The sequence below is a fragment of the Syngnathus floridae genome, chromosome 2, assembly GCF_059516105.1.
Source record: "Syngnathus floridae isolate MCC-2025c chromosome 2, RoL_Sflo_1.0, whole genome shotgun sequence".
NCBI lineage: Eukaryota > Metazoa > Chordata > Actinopteri > Syngnathiformes > Syngnathidae > Syngnathus > Syngnathus floridae.
The window spans coordinates 24939630-24961457 of NC_142414.1; the positions used below are offsets into that span (position 1 = coordinate 24939630).

At 40.5% G+C, this 21828-nt stretch overlaps 1 protein-coding gene and 1 long non-coding RNA gene across 4 annotated transcripts in view; one reads left to right on the forward strand and one right to left on the reverse strand.

Annotated features, from left to right (window-relative positions):
* Positions 1-21828, forward strand: part of kazna (kazrin, periplakin interacting protein a) — a 105345-nt gene that overhangs the window by 77426 nt on the left and 6091 nt on the right. The window contains exons 2-9 of one of the 3 annotated variants that reach the window (XM_088359635.1): positions 26-116; positions 9209-9400; positions 15416-15552; positions 16002-16172; positions 16820-16903; positions 17969-18158; positions 19054-19190; positions 20152-20272. In XM_088359635.1, coding sequence (XP_088215761.1) covers positions 86-116; positions 9209-9400; positions 15416-15552; positions 16002-16172; positions 16820-16903; positions 17969-18158; positions 19054-19190; positions 20152-20272 — 1063 coding nt within the window. In that variant the 5' untranslated portion in view covers positions 26-85. The remainder of the gene's footprint in view (positions 1-25; positions 117-9208; positions 9401-15415; positions 15553-16001; positions 16173-16819; positions 16904-17968; positions 18159-19053; positions 19191-20151; positions 20273-21828) is intronic. The other 2 variants (XM_088359624.1, XM_088359629.1) reach the window with 2 other exon arrangements.
* On the reverse strand, positions 12503-13496 carry LOC148402744 (uncharacterized). The gene is made up of 2 exons (XR_015857063.1): positions 13018-13496; positions 12503-12767 (listed from the first exon to the last, which is right to left on the reverse strand). It is a non-coding gene; the product is annotated as an uncharacterized LOC148402744 (long non-coding RNA).

Genomic DNA, 21828 nt, shown 5'->3' on the forward strand with positions numbered 1-21828 from the left:
AAGGAAGTTTTGTGAATCGTCAAAGGCTTTGGCAGACTACTGACTGATCCTGGAATCCTTTGGAGAAGACCCCTCTCAGAAGGGGATGAAGTCAGACAGGGAGCAGACCAAGTGTGGTGAGTGCAAATAAATGCTTCCGGCCTTTTTTCTTGTAAGGGTTTGAAATGGAAATGCAGCAGTGGGTCATTATTTTCCAGAAGGGAGGATCCCACCGGCTTTTTCGCATGTTGAATAACTCGCTCCTGTGTCCACAGGGAGCATTATCTGATGGTGAGTCCTCCCATCCAGTCACCTGTTTAACGGTCGAGCCGTTGGGAGACTTTAACCTGCCTGTACTTCAGTGGAGGTTTTTGTTTTCTTTCCCAGTCTGAACTCTGTTCCGACCTTTAACCTACAAATTCAAATGACTGAACAGCACAGACAAGAGTGGAGTTTTGCATTAGTGTTGAAGGTTTTCGGCGAGGTCACTCTCAAATTGTGTAAAATGAAGTTTGCCCTCAATCTCTGTTTTGCTGTTGCTTCACTCTGTAAAAGGTCAATGTGTCTACTGTAAACACACTCATAGAGGTTTGTCGTGATTGTACATTTGCATTCCAACTACAGTTTTATATCTTATTCATTCCGACTAATTATGTTTGATATTAGTTTCCGCGCTGGACAAAAATATACGTACATACGTACAGAGGAGCACGGAAACCCTGCTTGTCACGTTAACTGTATGAAAGTGTTTCAAGCCACATAACACTGATGTGTCAAATTGGACAAAGCAGTCTATTTTGCATCAAGCTTAAGTGAAGGTTTGGTTGTGATAATTGGTGATTTTTGCAGCAAAATAAACACCTGGAAGCTACAGAGTGCTTTCGTTGTGTAAAAACTTCAAGTGTTGCAATGCATTTGCAATTGTGCCTGATGACTCACCTTTTCATCTCGGATTTCTGTGATAGCGTCTGTGAATCCTGCTTAGGTCAGCTCTTTGGCTATTTGGCTTTGCAAAGTAGACCTGGACAACATTCAAGATTTGGTCATTAAAGCCTGTGACAATCGAAGCATTGTGTCGAATAATTTGTAGATTGATGTTTGATCTTTGAGTACGAGCCAACTCTAAGACAAGACTGTTTTTTTGCCCCCTGTCTGATACTTGCACTGACACTGAGAAAGAAGCGACGATGTCAGCATTGTCGTGTTTAAAGCTGAGTGAGCTTGTCGTGTAATTGCCTTCTTTTTTTCGTAGCGTGCTACAGGGGATGGCAGCAGGAAGCTCCCTCGGCCTTGCATGTTGGTTACTTCCATCACACCGTGGCTTGCTTAATTAGATTTGGAAGTAAGATCACCACTGGTCAAGGAACTCACATTTATCTCGAGTCAGGGCACTTTCCCCCTTCAACCTGCTACAACCTTCATTTACTAAGCACCTTTGTTTTCCAACTTCTCTCTGCGACACAGCATTTGTGTAGTACCAAACATTATTAAAAAAACGAAACTGAAAGTATCCTCACTTGTGTGCTAGTGTGCTGTTGATTGGTATGTTTTCCACATAACTCATACATTTAACAACCAGCAGTCATTTGTTTATTGGTGCTCTTGGCTAAGCTTGCAGTGCCGCATAGCGGACTCCTGTTTACATTCTTGTGAACCCCTTAGTGATTTTTTTGTGACACATTAGTACGCTTGGAATTTTTTGGTTGAACGCCAAGCAAACCAGAGGGGATGTGTACATTGTTTACAAAAACTCATCCACCGCTATGTCATTTTGAAAACAGTGAAAACATTTATAAGTCTATGGATGTGAGGATATTTGGGTGCCTTAGCATGTTTAGTTGGATTCAAAAATATTTTCTTTATGAACAAAACTTTTCTTTGACTGGTAGTTATTTTTCGACATTGATGCAATCATTTTGCCTCACATCATAAAAATATTCTTATTTCTATAATTCCACAACCACACCTCTATTTCATATTCAAACACACCATTTTGGATTTTTTAGCAACACAATTACCATTCTGGTTTTTGTTGTTGTTGTTGTTTGTTTTGGCATTGTGTGCCCTCTTACTCCACCATTATCCTCAGCTGCAAAGTTTATTTCTGAACAATAGACAAACAGAGACACCTGCACTGTCAGAAAGATATGAACCTCTTAGTTCCCCGTGTAAATGAATATATTTGCACACATAATAGGATTAATCTGTCAAAAGAGAACCGCTTTCTTTGCTATGTTTCGAATCTCACTGCAAGAATGTCTTGTAGCAAAATAGACAGTATTGTTTCTTCTTTGTTCTGTATGTTCTGCTTTATTGCAATATGGATGGAGGGAGGGAGGGATGGATGGATGGATGGATGGATGGATGGATGGATGGATGGATGGATGGATGGATGGATGGATGGATGGATGGATGGATGGATGGATGGATGGATGGAAGTTGAATGGAAATCATGTTCGTACAGCAGCACAACTCCTGTCCCACATACTATGACACATCATGTCTGGTGAGATAAACTAAACCCGTAGAAACTATTTTCCAACATTATGATGAATTTCATTAATTGCCCAAAAATGTTAGCTAGACACATTCTTCAATTGTCTTCTTTTGCTTACTTTGTAGCATAACACGTGTTAGTGCAAAACTTGCATGAGATCATGAAGGTGGCTAAATGGCAGCCTGCAACTCCATTGCCACATGTTTCTGTCGTTGTGTTTTCAAGAGTCCAAGTGACCAGTACATTCATCACAAACAACAATTCTACCCCCATGTCATCACTGCAACATCCATCCAGTTTCTTGGAAACGCTGCTTAATCTCACAAAAGCAAATGTTATCAAAGGATTACTTTTAATCCACAGTGCAGACTCGTTCTGAGCCTTCAAAGAATTGTCCCTTGGACGAAAACAACTGGCAATCATTGACTCATTGTGAAATAATTTTAGATTATTTTCTTTTCACAAAGAATTTTTCCAAGAACAAATTACATTCGGAATGCATATTTAAATGGATCTATCCAATATAAACGACCTTGTTTGAACACGAGAAATAAACATGTTGCAAAAAGGTGATAAAACCTTAGCAAACATAACAAAATTACACTTGCTCGACCAAAGTCTTCACGGTCAAAAACGATTACCGCCTGTACAACCCAGGACAAATTGAGGCCTGAACATCATGTTTGAACCGGCACTCGAGTTGACTGCGAGCCAGCATGAAGCGGATATACCCGATTTTTCCTTTTTCTTTAGATCTTCTAAATTGTGAATACATTTCCACATTATCTCTCTTCAGAAATGTGAGTTGTAGATATCATAAATGATAGCATCGGGAGCCACAAGGCCAACACGCAGAGATTGTTGTGGAATGTGAAGATTACGGCCTATCTTTCGCTCTGATCACTTGTCTGCTCGCAGTCAACTCGAGTGCCGCTTTAACCCCGCTCTCTCGAGTTCAGTCGACGTTGATGCAAGGACTCCAAGCATGAAATAGTCTCGCTTCGAGGCTTGTGGATGTCACGTGGTGGGATGGAAACTCCTTGATCTATGCAGTGACTGATGAGAGCGAAGCGAGTCGTGTAACGATCAACATTGTTAGTTAAAGGCATTTGATGTGAAGCGTTGTGTTCTGCTAAATTTGTTTATACGGGGGCGGTGGGGAGTAACAGCGTAAAATAACTGTTCTTTCAATGACACTCTTATCATTAAAGTAAAAATGAGCAAAGTGTTCCTCCTGTTTATCTTTTCATGTTTAAACGTTGGAATATTTATATTCAACTGCAAAGACTAATATTTTTATCTAACGCAGATATTTTTTCTCCAACTAAAGGCAAAGAATATGAAAGTTGCCATGCAATTTTTTCGGATGCAGCCATATAAAGAAAATGTGAACGCTTAACCTCGTGATGAGGAGGAAACATTTTATCTTTGTGACAGCACATTGGATGAACGGTTAGGGCACCTGCCTCAGAATTCTGCAATCTGGGGTTCGAATCTGGTCCCTGGCCTTCCTGTATGTTCTTCCTGCGTTTGTGTGGGTTTTCTCTCAGTACTCTGGCTTCTCCCCATGCATGATGCATGCATGATCTGAAGAGTGGGAAATATCAACATGGTTGACTGGCCACCAGTGCAGGGTGTACCCCCACCACTTGCCCCAAATCAGGCAGAATAGCCTTTCACTTTAGTGGTTGTTACCATTCTGGGTAGAAGGATGTTCTTCTAAATTATTGCATCTCTGTTTAATAGTGGATTTGAATAAGTCCAAATCTCATTTCAGTGATATATTTTAGCAATATGTAATGAAAAAGCATAAACGTGTTTAAAAGCAGGCACAGACCACAGACACTTGATTCCACTTCCCCTCATCTATAAATAGCAATTCACTACTAATTCAATACTCTTTTTGTTTTTTCATTGTCCTCGCCAGTAATACAAAATATTACCGTTTGATTTTTGTGATTGAGTGCCCTGCGGGAAGGTTTTTTTTTTTCCTTCCATCCTTTCTCATTTTCATCAACTGTGACCCTTTCATTCCCTCCAGCAACACAGGGAAGATTGTTCGGCTCATGAGAATTGACTCGCTAATCCTGCTCCAAGCACCCACAGACCAACTCTGAAAGCTGCCTTCATCACTCACACCTGCTATCGTCATGAGCCGCTGATGAATTCGCAATCAGCGGCTTGCAGTTTTTGGAGTTAACATAGTTTACAAATCTACTTTGTTTTTTTTTTTTATAGCAGTCAAAATTCAGGCAGCTTTACTCCTGGATTATTTCAACATCCTACTCTATTCAGTTACAATCTCTGCTACTTGGAAAACTCCAATGATACAATATGAGAGTGGAACTTGAAATATTTGAATGCTTCTCAAGTTCTACTATTCGTAACAATATGCCTCAGCGGACTCGCAAAACTCCCGGGACTGAAATGCCGTCACGCAAGATGTCACACAAGACTGCCACGTACCTAACCAAAGCCTCAGTCCAGAGAGCCTCAAAAGCTGCAGTTGACTATTTATTTTTGGGATTGTTTTTGTGCCAAGCCTCACCTAGAGAAAATATTATCATTATTAGATACCCAAGCCACCACTTGCTTTGTTTCTTCTCAAAGTTGAGGCCGTATGTGTTGTTGTTGTTATGTTTGTGTTACTGTGGTTTGTTCGCTTCTTTTTGCACTTGTTCAAAAAAATTGAGCTGTCAAAGATGTAGCTGCAGGGCCTTTGCATGACACTCTCATCAGTGATTGTCAAAGTGAATCTTTTGTTTTAATATTGCAGTGACTAACTACAGTGATTAATTTCTCATGGTAGGTTTTTTCTTGCAATGTACTTGATTTTTGCAGTTGCCATCGGACTGCTAAATTTCCTAATTTTGGTGTCTAAAATACTGAGTCAATCTTCATGTTTGGACACCTTTAATATACTTCAGCATTTCAAATCGAACTTGAATTCATATGGAAAAATGCAATTAATATTGAATGTATGAATTGGTTGATTAAGACTAAATCCATGGAATTTCTTTGCTTCATTGGGCAAAATGAAGAGAGAGATGTCAGAGGTGATTTGTTAGCCCGGGGGCTTGCTTCCCGGTAAGATTTTTGGAATAATGTCTCAACACTTGTCACTGCATCATTGGAGTTTGCATGATGAAGTGCTGGCTTAGTTAGATTTGTTCTACCACAGTTATTTTCAGTTCAGAGAGTAGTATCTTTTAGAATGATACACAGATGCGAGTTCCATTTAAACTATTTCCACTTCAACTGATTTATAGTTTTCGTTATGAAGGACACACTTGGCATTAGTGAGAAATGTATTTCTCCCATGTGCAACACAACAGATGGGACATGACTGAATGTCAGGAAAAATATCATTGCTGCCCCCCACCCCCCCACCCCCCAATATGGTACAGTGATATATCACCATTTAATCTGCTCCACTGAGAAAGCCTTTGAAATTGGCACGAGATAGAAGTTGTCATAGTTGGTAAGTGTTGATGGGATCCATTGTTGCCTTGAGAATACACATTGTTACCACAATGGTGCATTCAAGGAAATTCAGACTCAGTGAACCCCCACTATTCCTGGGAGCTGAGCCCCGCCAAGATTGCCGATTAAAAAATCGAATTGTGCCTACCAGATGGAAGTTGAGCATCTTAAACATAAATGACCATTAGTAAGATAAACTATTAGTAACTGCGTTGGGAGAGAAATATGAATATACGTTCACTTTTGACAAGCACCAGGTTCAAAACGTGCATTCAAGGGCCACCCCAAAACAGGAAATCTCTAATACAGATCACCAGTGAATTAAACCTAACGGCAACACCATGATACTACCAGATGGCACCAGAGTTTAATTACTTTGGCCTGAGCCCAAAAACAGCAAACAGCCAAGACTTTCAGTGAACAATAAGGGATCGGTTCCAAATAACTCTGTTAAAACGTTAAATCGCTAATGCCGAAACGGCAACATGCAGGGGTCACATTATTGTTTTCCCTCGTGTATCCTATGCCAAAAACTGTGGATGACTCGAAGTCAAACTGGCAGTGAAAGTTTTTACGGCAGTCCCAACTAATTAAAGTCTGTATTTTTTTATTTTATGCTGAGGATACAGTGTTATGACATTAATCTTTTCCGTATTAATTATATTTTCATCAGATGCGTGCCATTAGATGTGCATGCCCTGTATGGAGACGCTTTTGTTGGGGTGAGTCTGTTGCCATTTAACTGTAGTCATCGTCTTAACAATGTGCAATGTAGCGTATTGTATTAATTAAGGCTACACAATCATAATGAGCCCAAACTACATTTAAATAATCCATAGAGGCTCCATGTTAGTGTCGCTGTTCCATCATGTCACGGCAGTTCATGTAGTCACACTTTCTGCACACACTCTGTGTAGTTACGACAGTGCCCCCACTGCAGATCTCACACAAGATCACACACATATACACGCTGTGTCATTCACTATCAGCTTTTGCCCTCCAATCTCAAATCAGCCAAGTCCAATTTCATATGCCTCATGGCCACTGGCCTCTGTGACAAACTGTTGGATGTGTTTTTTCTTTTAGCTTTGCTTTCCAATTTGTGCTTTTTTGTGATAATGGGGGGGAGGTGAGTCTGAGTCTGACAGATCGAGAAGCTCCATTGATGTATTGTCTAAAAGCAACTTTCTCTGTTCAGCACCACAGCAAAGCCAATGTCATTACTGTTTGAAAAGAAAACCATCATTGCATGTGTTCTGCTGTTTTCCTTAAGCTTTATTCTGACTAGATGCACCAACATTTTGAGTTGAAATGTGATATTTTCTGGCCACACATGAATAATGATCATTACCATTGATTGACCATTAAAAGTTTGGAGAAAAAAAAACCTCTCAAAATCTACGTCCATGCGACAAAGACTCTCTTATTGCTAGGCTAAACTTAGCTCCTCCCCAACAGACAAACACCGTTGACCTTTGTCAGTTCTATATAGTTGTTTGGTACCAGTGTACTACTTTTGTCAATCACAGCACTCCAGCACCATCTTTTGGCATCGTGGGTGTTTTTCAGAAAGCCGTTTCAGAAAGGGCACCAAAAGAGATAATTCATTTAATAGTTGAGAATAGCCTCTTCAGAAAAACAAAAAAACACAAAATAGGTTAATTTGTGAATACCAAAGAAGGCAAGTGTTAAAAATACATGCCTTCAAATTGCTCTCTACAGTTAAACTTACTATATATCACCAGAAACTATTTCAGGGACTGTGAAAGGTGAAGTCAGAAAGATGATGAATTCAAGATGAATTGAAAGATATCATTCTTAAAAACTGCATGAAGATGAGTCACTTGTATGTTTCTAAAAAGGTTCCATAGTGTTCTCACATATTTGATGTCAGGAGAGAAGATGACAGATTCTGTCCCGCAAGAGATGCGCTGATATTTTGGAACCACTTTTTTCGAACCGGTTTCTGCAGCTGCAAAGCAGTCCCACAAAGGCTGTCTTATTATTTAAGGGCGCAGTTCAATTTATTTTCCCTAAACCATACAAGCAGAAAATGACAGCAATTCCATTTATAACGCGTGCAGGTCTGCATTGTTGTTGTTGACTGAAGCACTCGTTAACATGAATGACCAACGATGGAGGTTCAATTTACTGTTTTAGTGAGCCATAATCACAATGGAGCGGAGCCTGTTTAGGACAGTCAGATGGAATGGAGGCGTAGATGGATGACAGTGGATTCACATATTTATTTGCTGATGCATGCACAAACAAAGGTCAGATACCATTAGCCTCCATTTGGGCCATTTGTTGCTTGATAATTTTTTTTTTTTCCAAGTTAACATTGCCAATTTTAGCAGTGGTGACTTTTAGATTGCCCTCAATTTTGTATTTATTTGTTTACTTACTTTGTGGTCAGCATCAGGAATGAAAACATTTTTTTTTATTCAATAATCTATTTGACAGTGAAGCATTTACCTTTGACACATTTACCTACCGGCAATCTCGGCTTTACTATGTAGCTTGCTTCTGTACCGTCTGTTTGCAGAAGCACAATTATTTGACATTGAAACTAAAGCCAAAAACAATATGCTACATGTTAGGGTGCCTAAAAAATAACAAACAAAACATGTAACTTTTTGTGCTGTTGTGAGCCACAGTGAAATTGGCAACTGCAGCAGGGTGGATGCTGCATGGACTTGTGTACACCTGCAGGGGGATGCATACATCAGTGGGCACCCACTCAGAATGTCATTTGTAATTCGCAGCTTCAGTGCATGTGTCTTTGCCAACCTGGAGGCCATTTGGAAAAATAGGTGGCTGTCCACTGGTTCCAACCCACTGAGATTTCAGTCTGACTTATCAAGAGAGCTCACATCACACTAATACCGTATTTTCTGGACTGTAAGTCGCAGTTTTTTTTCATAGTTTGGCCGGGGGTACGACTTATACACAGAAGTGACTTAACTGTGAAATTATTTACACATTATATCATTTCACTTGTTATTTTCACACTAAACCGCAAGAGAGCGCTATAGACATAGAAGAGGAAGTGCCGCATCTTCTACTTCCAGGGTTCACAGTTGTTTATAACTGTGCTGGTGTTTCTATTTGTTGTTGTCAGTAATTTAATGTAGCTACATAGAGTGCAGGTGTCTTATACTAGCGCACGTCTCAGTCACGCACATCATTACAAAAATCCATGCAGCCTCTTGACGCTTCACCGTCCTTCCTGTGTGTGTGTTGTTGTAGTTCTACTTCGTGAGGAGGTGGCCCAACTGCAGGAAGAGGTGCACCTGCTGCGCCAGATGAAGGATATGTTGAGTAAGGACCTGGAGGAGAGCCAAGGAGGATGTTCAGCCGAGGTGCTTTCTGCCACGGAGCTCCGCGTGCAGCTGGCCCAAAAGGAGCAGGAGCTGGGCCGAGCCAAAGAGGCTTTGCAAGGTCAGAACTTTAGCCGGGCAACAAATAGCTGTGTGTGTTCTTTAATACGCAACAAAGTCACCCGTATGACCTGCTGTGATTTCATTTTCGTGATAATTAAATATAAAGGGTCAGGCCGCTTTTCCTTCCTTGAACTTGTCCGAGAGGTATCAGTTACAGTACGCTATATGTTTATTATTGTGGTTGCCGTGCCCATTTACATGCTACATTCAAGTTCCATTCTCAAAAGTGAATGTGCCCACAGGTCCTCCAGTCTTTGTTTATGGCCCGACCGGAAAGCAGGGCATTATTTTCATGTCACCATAATGATAATGAGATGCGTTCGCGGCTGGATATACGTAACATGTATCATGGACCACGAGTCAGTGTTTGGGCCCGTGGGATGCTGCTGCAGTTCAATGAGGCACATTTGCTATAGTTTCATATTTTCTTCAAGCTTGAAATATATTATTTTTAGTAAGGCTGGAATCACTCAAACTACCGGTATGCACAAGTGAACTCTAAACTACTGAAATATCTTTTGGCACTTTTTATTTGAGAGTTGATTCAAAATTTTATCATACTAAATCTTTCTACTGGGAAGGAATGTATCAAGAAAAAAAGACCAGGCCCAGCATATAGTGATAGTAAGCAGCTGCTAATAAAAGCTTCAAGAAGGGGAATTTGGGTTGGCTTACAAGTTTGGGAAATATCAAGCTGGGGATGTGCTGCTTTACCATTAAGACAGCTTGTGAAAGTAAAAAACAGGAAATTGTCAGCTATACTGTTTGTTGGGGGTAAGGTCAAAAAAGCAAGTGATTAACTGGGTAAGTTGGGTATTTTGCTTTATTTGAAAAAGAGAACCGGTATGAACAGGTCTAAATGTGAGAATGTTATCAGACTAAAGTTGTATTTTTTGTGTAATGTATCCATCAGGTAACATTATGAGTACGTGTATTTTTTTGAAGTAATGATTTGAACAGTGAGTGGGCTATTACTGCCCCTACCCTGTTCCCTATTTCAGTGGACTGCATGTACCCCTGCAGGTTATGGAGTAATGTAAGATCTAAAACGTTATGCAAGTGAGCATCACTTAAGGTTACTGAGCAAATAGAAATGGGATTTGTACATTCGATTGATACAGCCTTGGCTTTTTCTCTAGTCGTGTTCTGTTTCTGTTTCCATCTTGCTGTGAAAAATGACCAACACATTGGCATACTGTAGAAAAAATGTTGTGCTGTTTTGTCTTCAAACACGCTCTCATTGGATGTAAAATTAATCAGAATTTACACAAATGTAAAGAGGAAGTGGCTGCAATGGCTATTTTTCACCATTCAAAATACATTCACGCACTAACACACACACAGACCTTAGTCAAGTTTTTTTTTATGTTTTCTTTGCAGTATGTCTGCAATATTGTAAACAATTAGATCTGGTGATTCGTTGTAAAGGCAAAGAAATAATGACTCAAAATGAGTCCGCATTTGACCATCAAGTTAGACCACACTTTCTGAGAACCACCTCTTTACAGGACCCAGGTATTTTTAAAACACATTTTCAGTTGTTTATTTTACAGACACGGTTATGGGCAGTTGCCGACTGGCTACGTTTCTTCTTTTCTTTACCTGGATGGCTCCATCAAGGCAGTTTTTGTACGTTCCTTATGATCCCACTTAGCTAACATTACATTCCGTACAGTAAAGGAAAACATCAAAGTGATCAGCAAGGGCAGCAGCTCCTCTCTCTCCTGATAAAACACAACTGCTAGTCCGTGGCTGATGAAACGGGACTGAGGCTGAATCAGTAAATACGGGCATTGTTTCATGGCAGGCAGGATTTAACTTTAAAATGCTGGCAATTGGTAAAAGTATAATATTGACATCACTTCTCAAACAAATTTGTGAAATACTGGGACTGTGAACCGCAGAACCTGCAATGGAGGGATTTCACTCTACTTGCATAAAACAAATAGTTTCTTTATTACCTTAAGACAAATACTGCAGTATCAACTAGTGAAAGAAGCGGTGGCCCTCCTTAATCGTGTTCTTAGACTTGGACATAACTTGTGCATTATTATCTCTCGAAACAACCTCACCAGAAAGGACTTTTGATTGTAATTTAAGATAGAATTGGGAGTCGTGCGAGCTTAAAGCTGTTGTGTCAACAGGAAAACGTAGAGCTAAGCCTTTATCAACGCTCTGAAGTGTCCATATTTCCTGTTTGGCAGCCAGTGATATACAGTACGGTATCCCTTCCTGTGTGGGCAGTCAAAGCTGTTCAGGAGCAAAGTACCATGAAAGCGGCCAGCACACAAAGGCTTTTAACACATTGCAGTAACGGATGTTCCCATTAAACACAAGGGTTTTGGCAGCAGAAAGTATAGGCCGGTTTGGAAAGAGATTAGGGAAGAGGACTCAGGCTGTTATTTTGTATTAGGCATCTACTTGGTCTAAAAAACTTTGCTTCCTCTTAGATTTCCTTTTGCCACTCATGTCATATGCCTCATCTGGTGGTTGTTATTGTATCCTCAGAAAATGGAAAAGCAATGCACCTCTAGGCCACATATGTGCCGAGCAGTACAATTTCCACTGCTTTGGATTAGGTAAACCCTGATCACGCATGCTGGGACGGTGTCCACTTATTTTCCTTGATAAACATCTTTTTTTTTTTTTTTTTTTTTTTTTTTTTAATGTGTGTTTTGGTCTTTTTTTCTGGCTGCTAGATGAAGGATCACAATTACCTGTTTTTAGCCATAGCCAGCTGTATAGTTGTCGTCTTCACAATCTGTTTCAGTCTCACATTCATCCATTGACTTCAAACCTTAAACCATAATTTTGGAGAAGTGTACTTTGATGATCACTGCGGTATCCTGAAAGACCTTAGCGCTAAATTGGGCAATCCTGGAAACACTCCTGTCTTATTTTTGTTGTTTGGTATGAATAGTTCCCTCGGAGTCCATGAATCAGACAGAAGTAGACATTAGTTTAAATTGTACTTCAGAAACACCTCCTACTCCAACTGTGAAATATATGTGACAGGTCGACACAAAGCCAAAGAGTACATGAAGGAGTAAATACGGCTGTCAACTAACCTTTTCCGACACAGTTTATCAGCACAACAAGATTCTCTTTATCATTTGTATTCCATAAACACTCAAATGTTGACGACCTCCTAACCATCAATGGTTTCTTTTACTGAGTCACAGTGGGCGTCTTGTCTTGTCAAACATCAGGCGGATGGCTGCTGCCCAACAGTCACAGGTGCAGGATATAAGACAGCTACAGTGTTTTTGGCTCGTCTCAGCAGCATCTTTGAGTTCACTGAGGCAGGTGCAACGAGGTTTCCTCTTTCTCTTTGCCCATATAGGAGCTTTTTTAGTCTAAGAAACCTGTTGTCGTGCAAACGCAGAGAAAGGGAGCAATGGGTTTTTGTGCAGGGACAGAATGAAAAACAGTAATTGAGGTTGCATTTTAAACTGACCAGTTCTTTCCAATATTTTAATCATTATTTATGTCTTGTATTACTAGTAGAGCTAAAATTAATGTTAAACAGTCATAAGTCAAGGACAAACATCGCATTTTGTGTTGATGTATTGTATGGAATCTTAAGTCTTGACATCCCAAATATAGCAAACATACATTATTTTTGCCATTTATATAATTATCCTGCCCTCCAAATATGTTGAATATCCGAAGACAGTAAGCTCAACCACTTTCACTCATCAAGACTCTGAAGGCCAGGTTGAAGGTTGACTCCAGGTTTAATAACAAAGGAAAGGTGAAACTGGGAGAATACAAACCACATTGTATAATCAGTCATACGAACCAAATGAACCAAATCGACACGAAATCTCAATCATGCTTTTATCTTATCGTCTAACATCACAGAAAACTATAATTTCAGAACTCAAAAGATCTATTTCGATCCATAATAACTTAAACAAAGATACATATCAACGATGCCTTGTATAACACAAAATGTAGGTAGTTGTTTTGCCGAACTGCAGGAGAGAATAGAACAAGCAGCGTTCTCTTTCAACACTGTGCTGAAACATGCCCTTGCTTCCTGATTCTAGTTACGTGACCTACTCTATCTTAACACTGATCACAGACTACAAAGAGATGAGAGACATGACAATAATTATGTTTATGGGCTTGAGTCATACTGATGTTTGCGCTCAAGAAATGAGGAATGAAGGTCAGTTGCAGCACGCCAGAGTATGTGTAGGAATAAAAAGAAGGCCAGTGGGGGTGGCAAAGGTTTAAGTGCATGTGATCTATTGTTCAGAGCAATGGAGAGAGTAGAAGGGAGCATGGTAGTAACACCAACCATGTATGGTTTGGAGGTGGTATCAATGACTAAAAGGCAGGAGAAAGGGTTGGAAACTTAAAGGTGTGAAAATTCACCTTGGCAATGATGGACAACCTCAGAAATAAGATCAGCACATACTGGATACCAAGCAAGAGAGTCCAGATTTAAAAGGTTTGTACATGCTGAAAAATAGAGATGCCAGGTAGGCAGCAAAGAGGACATTTATAGATGTGATGTGAGAGGACATATGCATATTGGAACTGTAACCGAAGATGCAGTGAACAGGGACAGATAGAAAAGGGTGAGTTGCTGCGGTGACCCCTGGGTAATACCAAAAGACCAAAAAAGGTCACTTCAAGTAGCCCCCACTAACATTAATCTCAATGTGTTTTTTATCTATAGTGAGAACGTTACAGACATTGTCCTTGTACGATATTCCCGGTCCCCAACCATTCTCCCCAGATGCAACTTCTGGAAGCGGAGCTGTTAAAAAGTTCGTTCACAGACACACAGATGGCTCGGAGCACAAACGAGGTAAACAAAGAAAGGCGCATCAAGAGGGAAACTGATGTGATCCTTCAAAGTATCCAACAGTCACGGGGCTTCTGTGCACAAATAACAGCCAAGTTATGAGATGGATATGGAAAGTGTGAAAATGGAGCTTATCATATAAATGCGTAATAGAAGCTGTCAGCCAATGTCTGGAAAAATTTCAAGCTTGTGTCAAAGAGACAGGGAAGGATCATTGAGACATTTAAAGGCTGCGTGAATAAAATGTTTTATAACATTCTTCACGTGTGTCCCACAGAGGGAAGATATGACAATGAGACTAAAGAGCAGACTATACAAGTTGAGATGTGGAGATTGCTTTTTGTGAGCATGCAGCCATAGTATCTATGTGTCTTTAGTGTTCCTCGCTTGTGCAAATGCTTGAAAGCATCTTCTTAGCCATGCAAATGGATACAACCAGGCATACACAATTAAGTATCAAGAGCTCAAAGTGTTGAATCAATATTAAAATGTACCTATGGATGGATGGATGGATGGATGGATGGATGGATGGATGGATGGATGGATGGATGGATGGATGGATGGATGGATGGATGGATGGATGGATGGATGGATGGATGGATGGATGGATGGATGGATGGACGGACGGACGGACGGACGGATGGATGCGTGTGCGGCCGTGCGAACCTATTTCTTGAGATACCCTGGGCGCAGCCATATTGCCGGAAAGAAAAGGGGAGACAAAGGAGGACCGTGACACAGTGGCGTCTTGGCTCGGCCGCCTCCTCGATACATTGTGTCATTTTCTTAGTCAGAATCTGACAAATCTGCGACTCTTTCTGAGTCATCTTCCTTCCTTCCCAAACTTGCATGGTTTTGAGAGGGCCTATTAAAGGTTGCCCACAAATCAATATAAAAATCGGTTCTCTGGTTTGAGGTGTTCTGTTCAAATAACAGTGTTACTCATTAATCAGATTCAGAAACCATTGATGTACGAACACATCCTTGTATCAATGTCTATAGAACTTGAAAATACATTGTGTAAATATTGCACCTAACGAGCCAGGTTTATCGTGTGTGAGAATGACCAATGATAGTCCTGGGAATTCGTAATGTTGCAGAGGTGCACCTACAAATGTTTTCTCATGTAAAACCAGTGAGCCTGTGCTTGCACACAAAACAGTGCTAACTAGTGATCCCTTTCCTTTCTATCAGCCATGAAGTCAGACCGAAAGCGTCTAAAGGTGGAAAAGGCAGACCTGGTGAATCAGATGCAGCAACTTTATTCCACACTGGAGAGCCGAGAGGAGCAGCTCCGGGATTTTATTCGCAACTACGACCAGCACAGAAAAGTACAAGAATATATGCATTAGCATTTTTTTTTTTAATTTCAAAGAAACTTCAGCCTGATCCCCATTAAGCACACAAACATGGATTCTTTTTCCTGTTTGTTTACACTGGCTTGGAGCAAATATTCAAAGACCGACAATTACACTACAATTTATTAAATGTAGAATAACACATTGATTTTAATCTCTTTAAAAGGCAAAAAATGGTGGATACACAGGTTAATTGTATCTCTGCCATCTAGTGGAAGTGGAATTGTTCTGCCTGTCACGACGTAGAGTATGGCATACAGATACATAGACAAACAGATGTATTTGTTGTAAAGAAATCATAATTTTCATACCGTTATTTTGTGTAGCACCTTGGGATAGCTACTTGTCATCAGTATGTGTTTTTACCAGGGAATATTGTTTTGAGATGTATGCACTAACTTCAGTTTTTTGCTGTCCACCAGGAGAGCGAGGACGCGGTGAAAGCTCTTGCCAAAGAGAAAGACATGCTGGAGAGAGAGAAGTGGGACCTGCGGCGACAGACCAAGGAAGCCACTGAGCACACGGGAATGCTGCGAGCACAGCTGGACCTCAAGGAAAACCGCATCAAGGAGCTGGAGGCTGAACTGGCAATGGTGAGATGGAAGAAGGGAGGGGGGTGAAAAAAAAACTATTTCAATGCATGAATGACAAAGCACTCTATGTTGGTGTCTTTATTCATCACTACTTTAATTAGCAGGCTTCTTCCTGCTTGACGAAGGATGACATAACATTATAGACATGTTAACGGGTTATTTATTGCAATAATTCCTCAATCCCGGTTTTATCTGGATCTGTGCTCAATGCAATATGCATTAAATTAGAATGTTGGTTGGTCTCTTCTCAACACGTGCTCCATTGCAAGAATATATAACAATAATTGTTTTTAAAGGTTGAATTAAATGCTAGAATGTTAATTTCGACTGTCAACTAGTTGAGATTGAATCAATATCACCAGTGCTAATTTCAGCCAAGTAATGAAATCATGTAATCAATTTTGCCTCACATGGTTCAAGAATTGAATTGTTAGTGACAATTAATCCCCTTATCAATTATGCCTGTTAGTTTCATTGACACCTCCGTAAAGTCAGGTTTATAGATTTTGTTTTATCATGATCATACAAAAAAAAAAAAAAAAAAAACACCTCTTGACCACAACATTTTAGGTATATGCTAAATTAATCGTGAAGTCATTTAAATGTGCAGTTTGGCCCTGCCTCATGTCTCCACCCCCACCCTTCAGATCAGTAACTGTGTCAATCAAAGAATGGAGTTCCGGGTGTTTGAGCGGCTCGGGGACAGGGACTTCTCCCCGAGGGTTATGGCGGTAAGATGGAGCCTCGCCCTGTTCAGCTTTGACTTGAACTTTTCTTAACCCCCACTTGTTCCTCGAAAAGATCCCTTAAATGTTGTCATGGATACGTGTTTGACTAATCCCCAGCTCACCCCAATTGAGCCCGATCATTTGACCAGCGGTGATCCCAAAGATTGCCCGTGTGATTGATTGGAATGTGATTGAGCTCTAATTCAGGAACGAGACGTCAGTATTGTGACCACGAATGAAGGGGTGTGATTCCGTTTTGTTTTGCATGTCAGCCTTGGTGATTGATGATTGTCTGACCGGTGTAATGAAGTGGTTGTTTGCAAGAAAGATGATTGTGGTGCCGGTGGTGGTGATTTGCACCCTCCTTGCTTTGCATGGAACAAAACAATACATTTAAAGCATAATTTAGCGGACATTCTTATTAGAGTTAAAACATAAATAACCATTGACAAAATCGACTTGCAACAACCACTTAGTTACACTGCATAACAGGAAAATTATAATCCTCCGTTTTACCGATTTTATCAGATGTGATTTTCCCAGACTCCAGTTGCAATGTTTGTTATAAATAGTATGGGCAATGCACATTGTTTCTGATTTATGAAGAAACATACCAACTGTAGATTTTAGTTGCCATCCAGAAAATGCAATGACAACAAAATTCTTTCTCCTGGCTTATTACTAGGTGGCATTCATGCTGCTCAATGATATCTTCCCCATAGGCTAATGACAATAATCTACATAAAACAATCACATTCACCAGAATATTTGAATGATAAATTGAAAACAAAAAGATTAGTGTGAACACTTGCCTGTTGTTTTTTTCCCCCCTGTGGTTCCTATCCTTCGCTATTCACTGAAAAAGAACTAAACGCGGGGAGGGGGGCATCAATTACAACGCAGACCTCAGTCCCCCTCCCTCTTGAATATCAGCACCGATCCTAATAGCCAACACTGACATCGTAATCTCGTTCCATTGGAGAATGCACAGTTCATACCTGTATGGGCGGTAAGCACGCAGTAAATCCCCCTAAATGTGTCTATTTGTCTCTCTTCACTTCTCCCAAGGCCAAACAGTCACTAGCTACCCTTACCAAGGATGTGCCTAAACGTCACTCCCTGGCAATGCCAACAGAGCCGGTTGTCAACGGTAACAACCAGGAGTGGGTGATGCAAGCTGACCTTCCCCTCACTGCTGCCATCAGACAGAGTCAGCAGACCCTCTACGTGCACACGGGCCATCCCACCGACAGACAAGGTAGAAGTAGCTTCACTGACTGGCCCGCATGCACCCGATTATGAAGTGTGTTCTTGTGGGCGGGCTGTTAGCCATCATTCCATGCGCTTTTTGGATGAAGCAGCGGGCTCACCTACCTTATCTTGCTCCTTCCAGTTGTTTATGCATCGCTATAAAAAGCCGCAGATCGACAGAATCAAACCAAATGTGGTGGCCACCTGATTTATCCCCAATGTTAACATTAACATGTTTCTATTTCTTATTGAGTTATATAAAAGATTGACAAAAGGACTGAAGTGAAACAAGTGCTTGAGTAGTTTTGAGTCAAGCCAGCCACAATAACATACTTCATACTTTGCATAACGACAATGCGCTGTCGAGGCAAAATAAAGGCCTAAATACAGTAATACTTTGACATCAATACCTTGTTAGTCTTTTACTTTGAAGTTGGCGCTCACAGCGCTTGGTGGCGTTGCATACTAATGTTTCTAGACAAGAAAATACCATAGATTAATCGACTTCGACTCGTCTTTGATCGCATTCTAGGCATCTACAAAACAGTCTTTAGTCATTTAACTTCATAACGTGTGCAGTTGTTGTGAGTCATGCTGTTCAAATTGATAAGGTAATGCAAACTGAGTCAACACACAAGCAGAAAAAAAGGAAATGGCCGTAAAATCACAGTCAATGTGTACGTAGCAGTCTCACTGGTACATGGTCATTCACTGTTGCTTGGCAACTGCACATGATTGCATGTAATTTCAGGCTTTTGATTTGGTATTATGTTTATTTGTGACTCCAAAGAATGTCACAAGAATCCTATTTTCCCAGTTGTTGCATTCCCTCTCTTTAGAAAAAAAATCAAAAAATCAAGCTTTCATCCCCCAATCCCCCCTGCCACTTTCATCCCATTTAGTGGCTGCTGTGAGGTTGAGCCCGTGCCACTCGCGTCAGCCCTCCATCATCTCCGATGCCTCGGGTGCGGAGGGAGACAGGTCGTCCACACCTAGTGACATCAACTCTCCACGTCATCGGACACACTCACTCTGCAATGTAAGAGACGCCCGCTAACACCGCAGCATCAAAATTTTATCCTTGCCTTGAAATACAGAGTCCATCCAACTTTTTTAACAGAGCCTGACAAAAACGAAGACAAAAGATGACATCGCTCATGTCCTTAAATCCAAATTACTATTTGAATTTCTTTATTCAGCAGATACAAACAATTCAACACATTATTATTTCATTTATTCAACTGTATCCGCTCAATGTCGGTGAGGATTATGCTAATAGTAGAACAAAAAATTAATTTCCACATCAGATATAAGGATTGGGACAAAAGTATAAAAGTGGCATATAAGAAAACCTGAGTGGCGTTCCTTTACTCATTCCTGCATATTTGTTGATTTGCACACTGGTTTCCACTATTTTACGACGCTGATAACACGAACCAACGGATTCAACAACATTGTGAAATATCGCCGTGTTCCAATTCTTTCTTTCAATTTCTTGACTGTTGATTTTGCGAGGTAACCATTTTGGGCTTCGGAGTTATCTCTGATGTGAGCGGTGGTTCGTTCCATTGGTGGATGCCTCGAAAATTGTCCTCCAAATTTTTTAAAATGTTTTTGTACTGCCAGTAGCACTTTATGACATTTTTCTCCCTACAAAAGTTAAGCACTGCAACCAAAATTAAAAAAAATAGGAGTAATGGCAACACATGAGCTCATTTTTCTGGACAACCAGTGTGATTCATTTGTGACATCTTTGTTTGGTGCTGTGCCGTGAGATTTTTTTTTTCATGTAAATCCTGTGCCTTAATTGGCTCACTAAAGGTTGGAAAATGTAAACTGGAGATATACTGCTTCCCCATTACATGCTCGGCATATCAAAGTGACATTCTTGCTGCGTTTGTGTGTGCTCGGCTGGCAGCATGACAAATGTCACCCACACTGCTTGTATCCAGGCATTTATCACGCATCTTTTGTGCCGCCTCCTTTTGTTTGTCCTTCAGTCTCTAGAAGATCTGGAGGTGGCCAAATGTAAGAAGAAGAAGGACAAAATGGGCCTGGGCTCTTTGTCGCGAGTCTTCACCCGAAAACAACGCAAGTCCCTGGACCCGGGTCTGTTTGATGGTACTGCAACACCCGATTATTACATAGAGGAGGACGCCGACTGGTGAAGGCCACACAGAGCCTCTGTAGAAATGATCGGAGGATGGCGCTAGGTTTTAATGTGCGTAACAAACAGCATGTGTGAAGATGTGCGAGTGTGAGCTAGCAAATTGCACCTGTACGGTATGTACATTCATGTAAATAGTGCGCAACATGGTGAATATCAGTTTCAATTCTCTACTTTGATTTTCACTCAACTGCAAACTTGAAGGACTGCTGTACATGTAAATAACAACAGTTGACGTGCACTTTGTGTGTGTGTGTAAATGTCTCCATGTCCTGAATGCCTTTTCTTATTTTTGATATGTAACCCTGACTACCTTTTAAGTCCCTGCCACCCACGTTTACCGTCCTGCCTGCCTGGTTCATTCCCCGTCCTGAGAACAGTTTTCCTGTGGGCGGCATGCAGACTCCTCAAATCCATCCCATTCTCTCCACAGTCAGGCAAACTACACAAGCGCCTCTTTTAGCGGAATGAATCGTCCTCTCAAGGCATTTTGTTCCCTAGCAACACGAGGCCTAGCAGGGATTGTGGGAAATGCGATTTCTATCTGTTCAGATAGAAGCGTTTGTACATACATGCGTGCCGTATTGTGCCATGCATGCACATACTGTCCCACAGCGCATGCGACTCTGACGCCACCGTCCGTAAAATGAACTAACAACTGTCTGCTTTGAGAAAAGAGAGGTCAGTTACCCCTGCCACACTCTCAAACTTGTCAGGAACTTGTTAGCCGTTGTAACTTCAATAATTCTTAAACACACACAGTGACTAATCAAACATGAATGGAAAGTTAAGTCAACCAAAATTATTCCAAAAAGAATCTTGTGTATGCCATACGTATGTGGTTTCTGAAAATTTGATGCTTTTCTGCATAAAGTGGAACCTTTTCATAAGATTTGATTTTCAGCTATTATTTTCCACCAAAATTATGTCACGTCGGTTAAAGTGTGATGATTAGTGTTCATATATCGGTTTCATTTGTCATGCAAATTTGATAGGTATTCTTTTGAACGATAATTTATCTTTATGAAATGCTTTTTGTCAACATTTCAAGGTGTCTGTAACTGATAAACTGTATTTACTTGATTTTATTTATTTTTTTGTAGAAAATTAGGCCAGTTTTCAAAATATGTGGTTTGGGTCAGTGTTTTGAAATGGATTAATCAGAACAACTGAGCTTCTGCTGTTTAAATAGTGCACTTAATGCATAAGGTAACTCCATGTGCTTTACATAATTAAAACTACAACAAATGTTTAAAAAAAAATTTCAAATCAGTTGCAAAAACATTCTAGATTACTTTTATGCACTGATATTGAATCTGCCTTTGTTTTCCCCCTTCTAGCACAGGGGTGTCAAACTAATTCTTGTCGCGGGCCGCATCGTACCCATAGTTTCCTTTGGAGGGCCAATATGACCTTCAACCCAAATAAATGTATGAGCGTCTCATAATAATAATGAGCTCTTTTCATAATAATAATGATAATAATAAAATAACCATATAATACATAATAT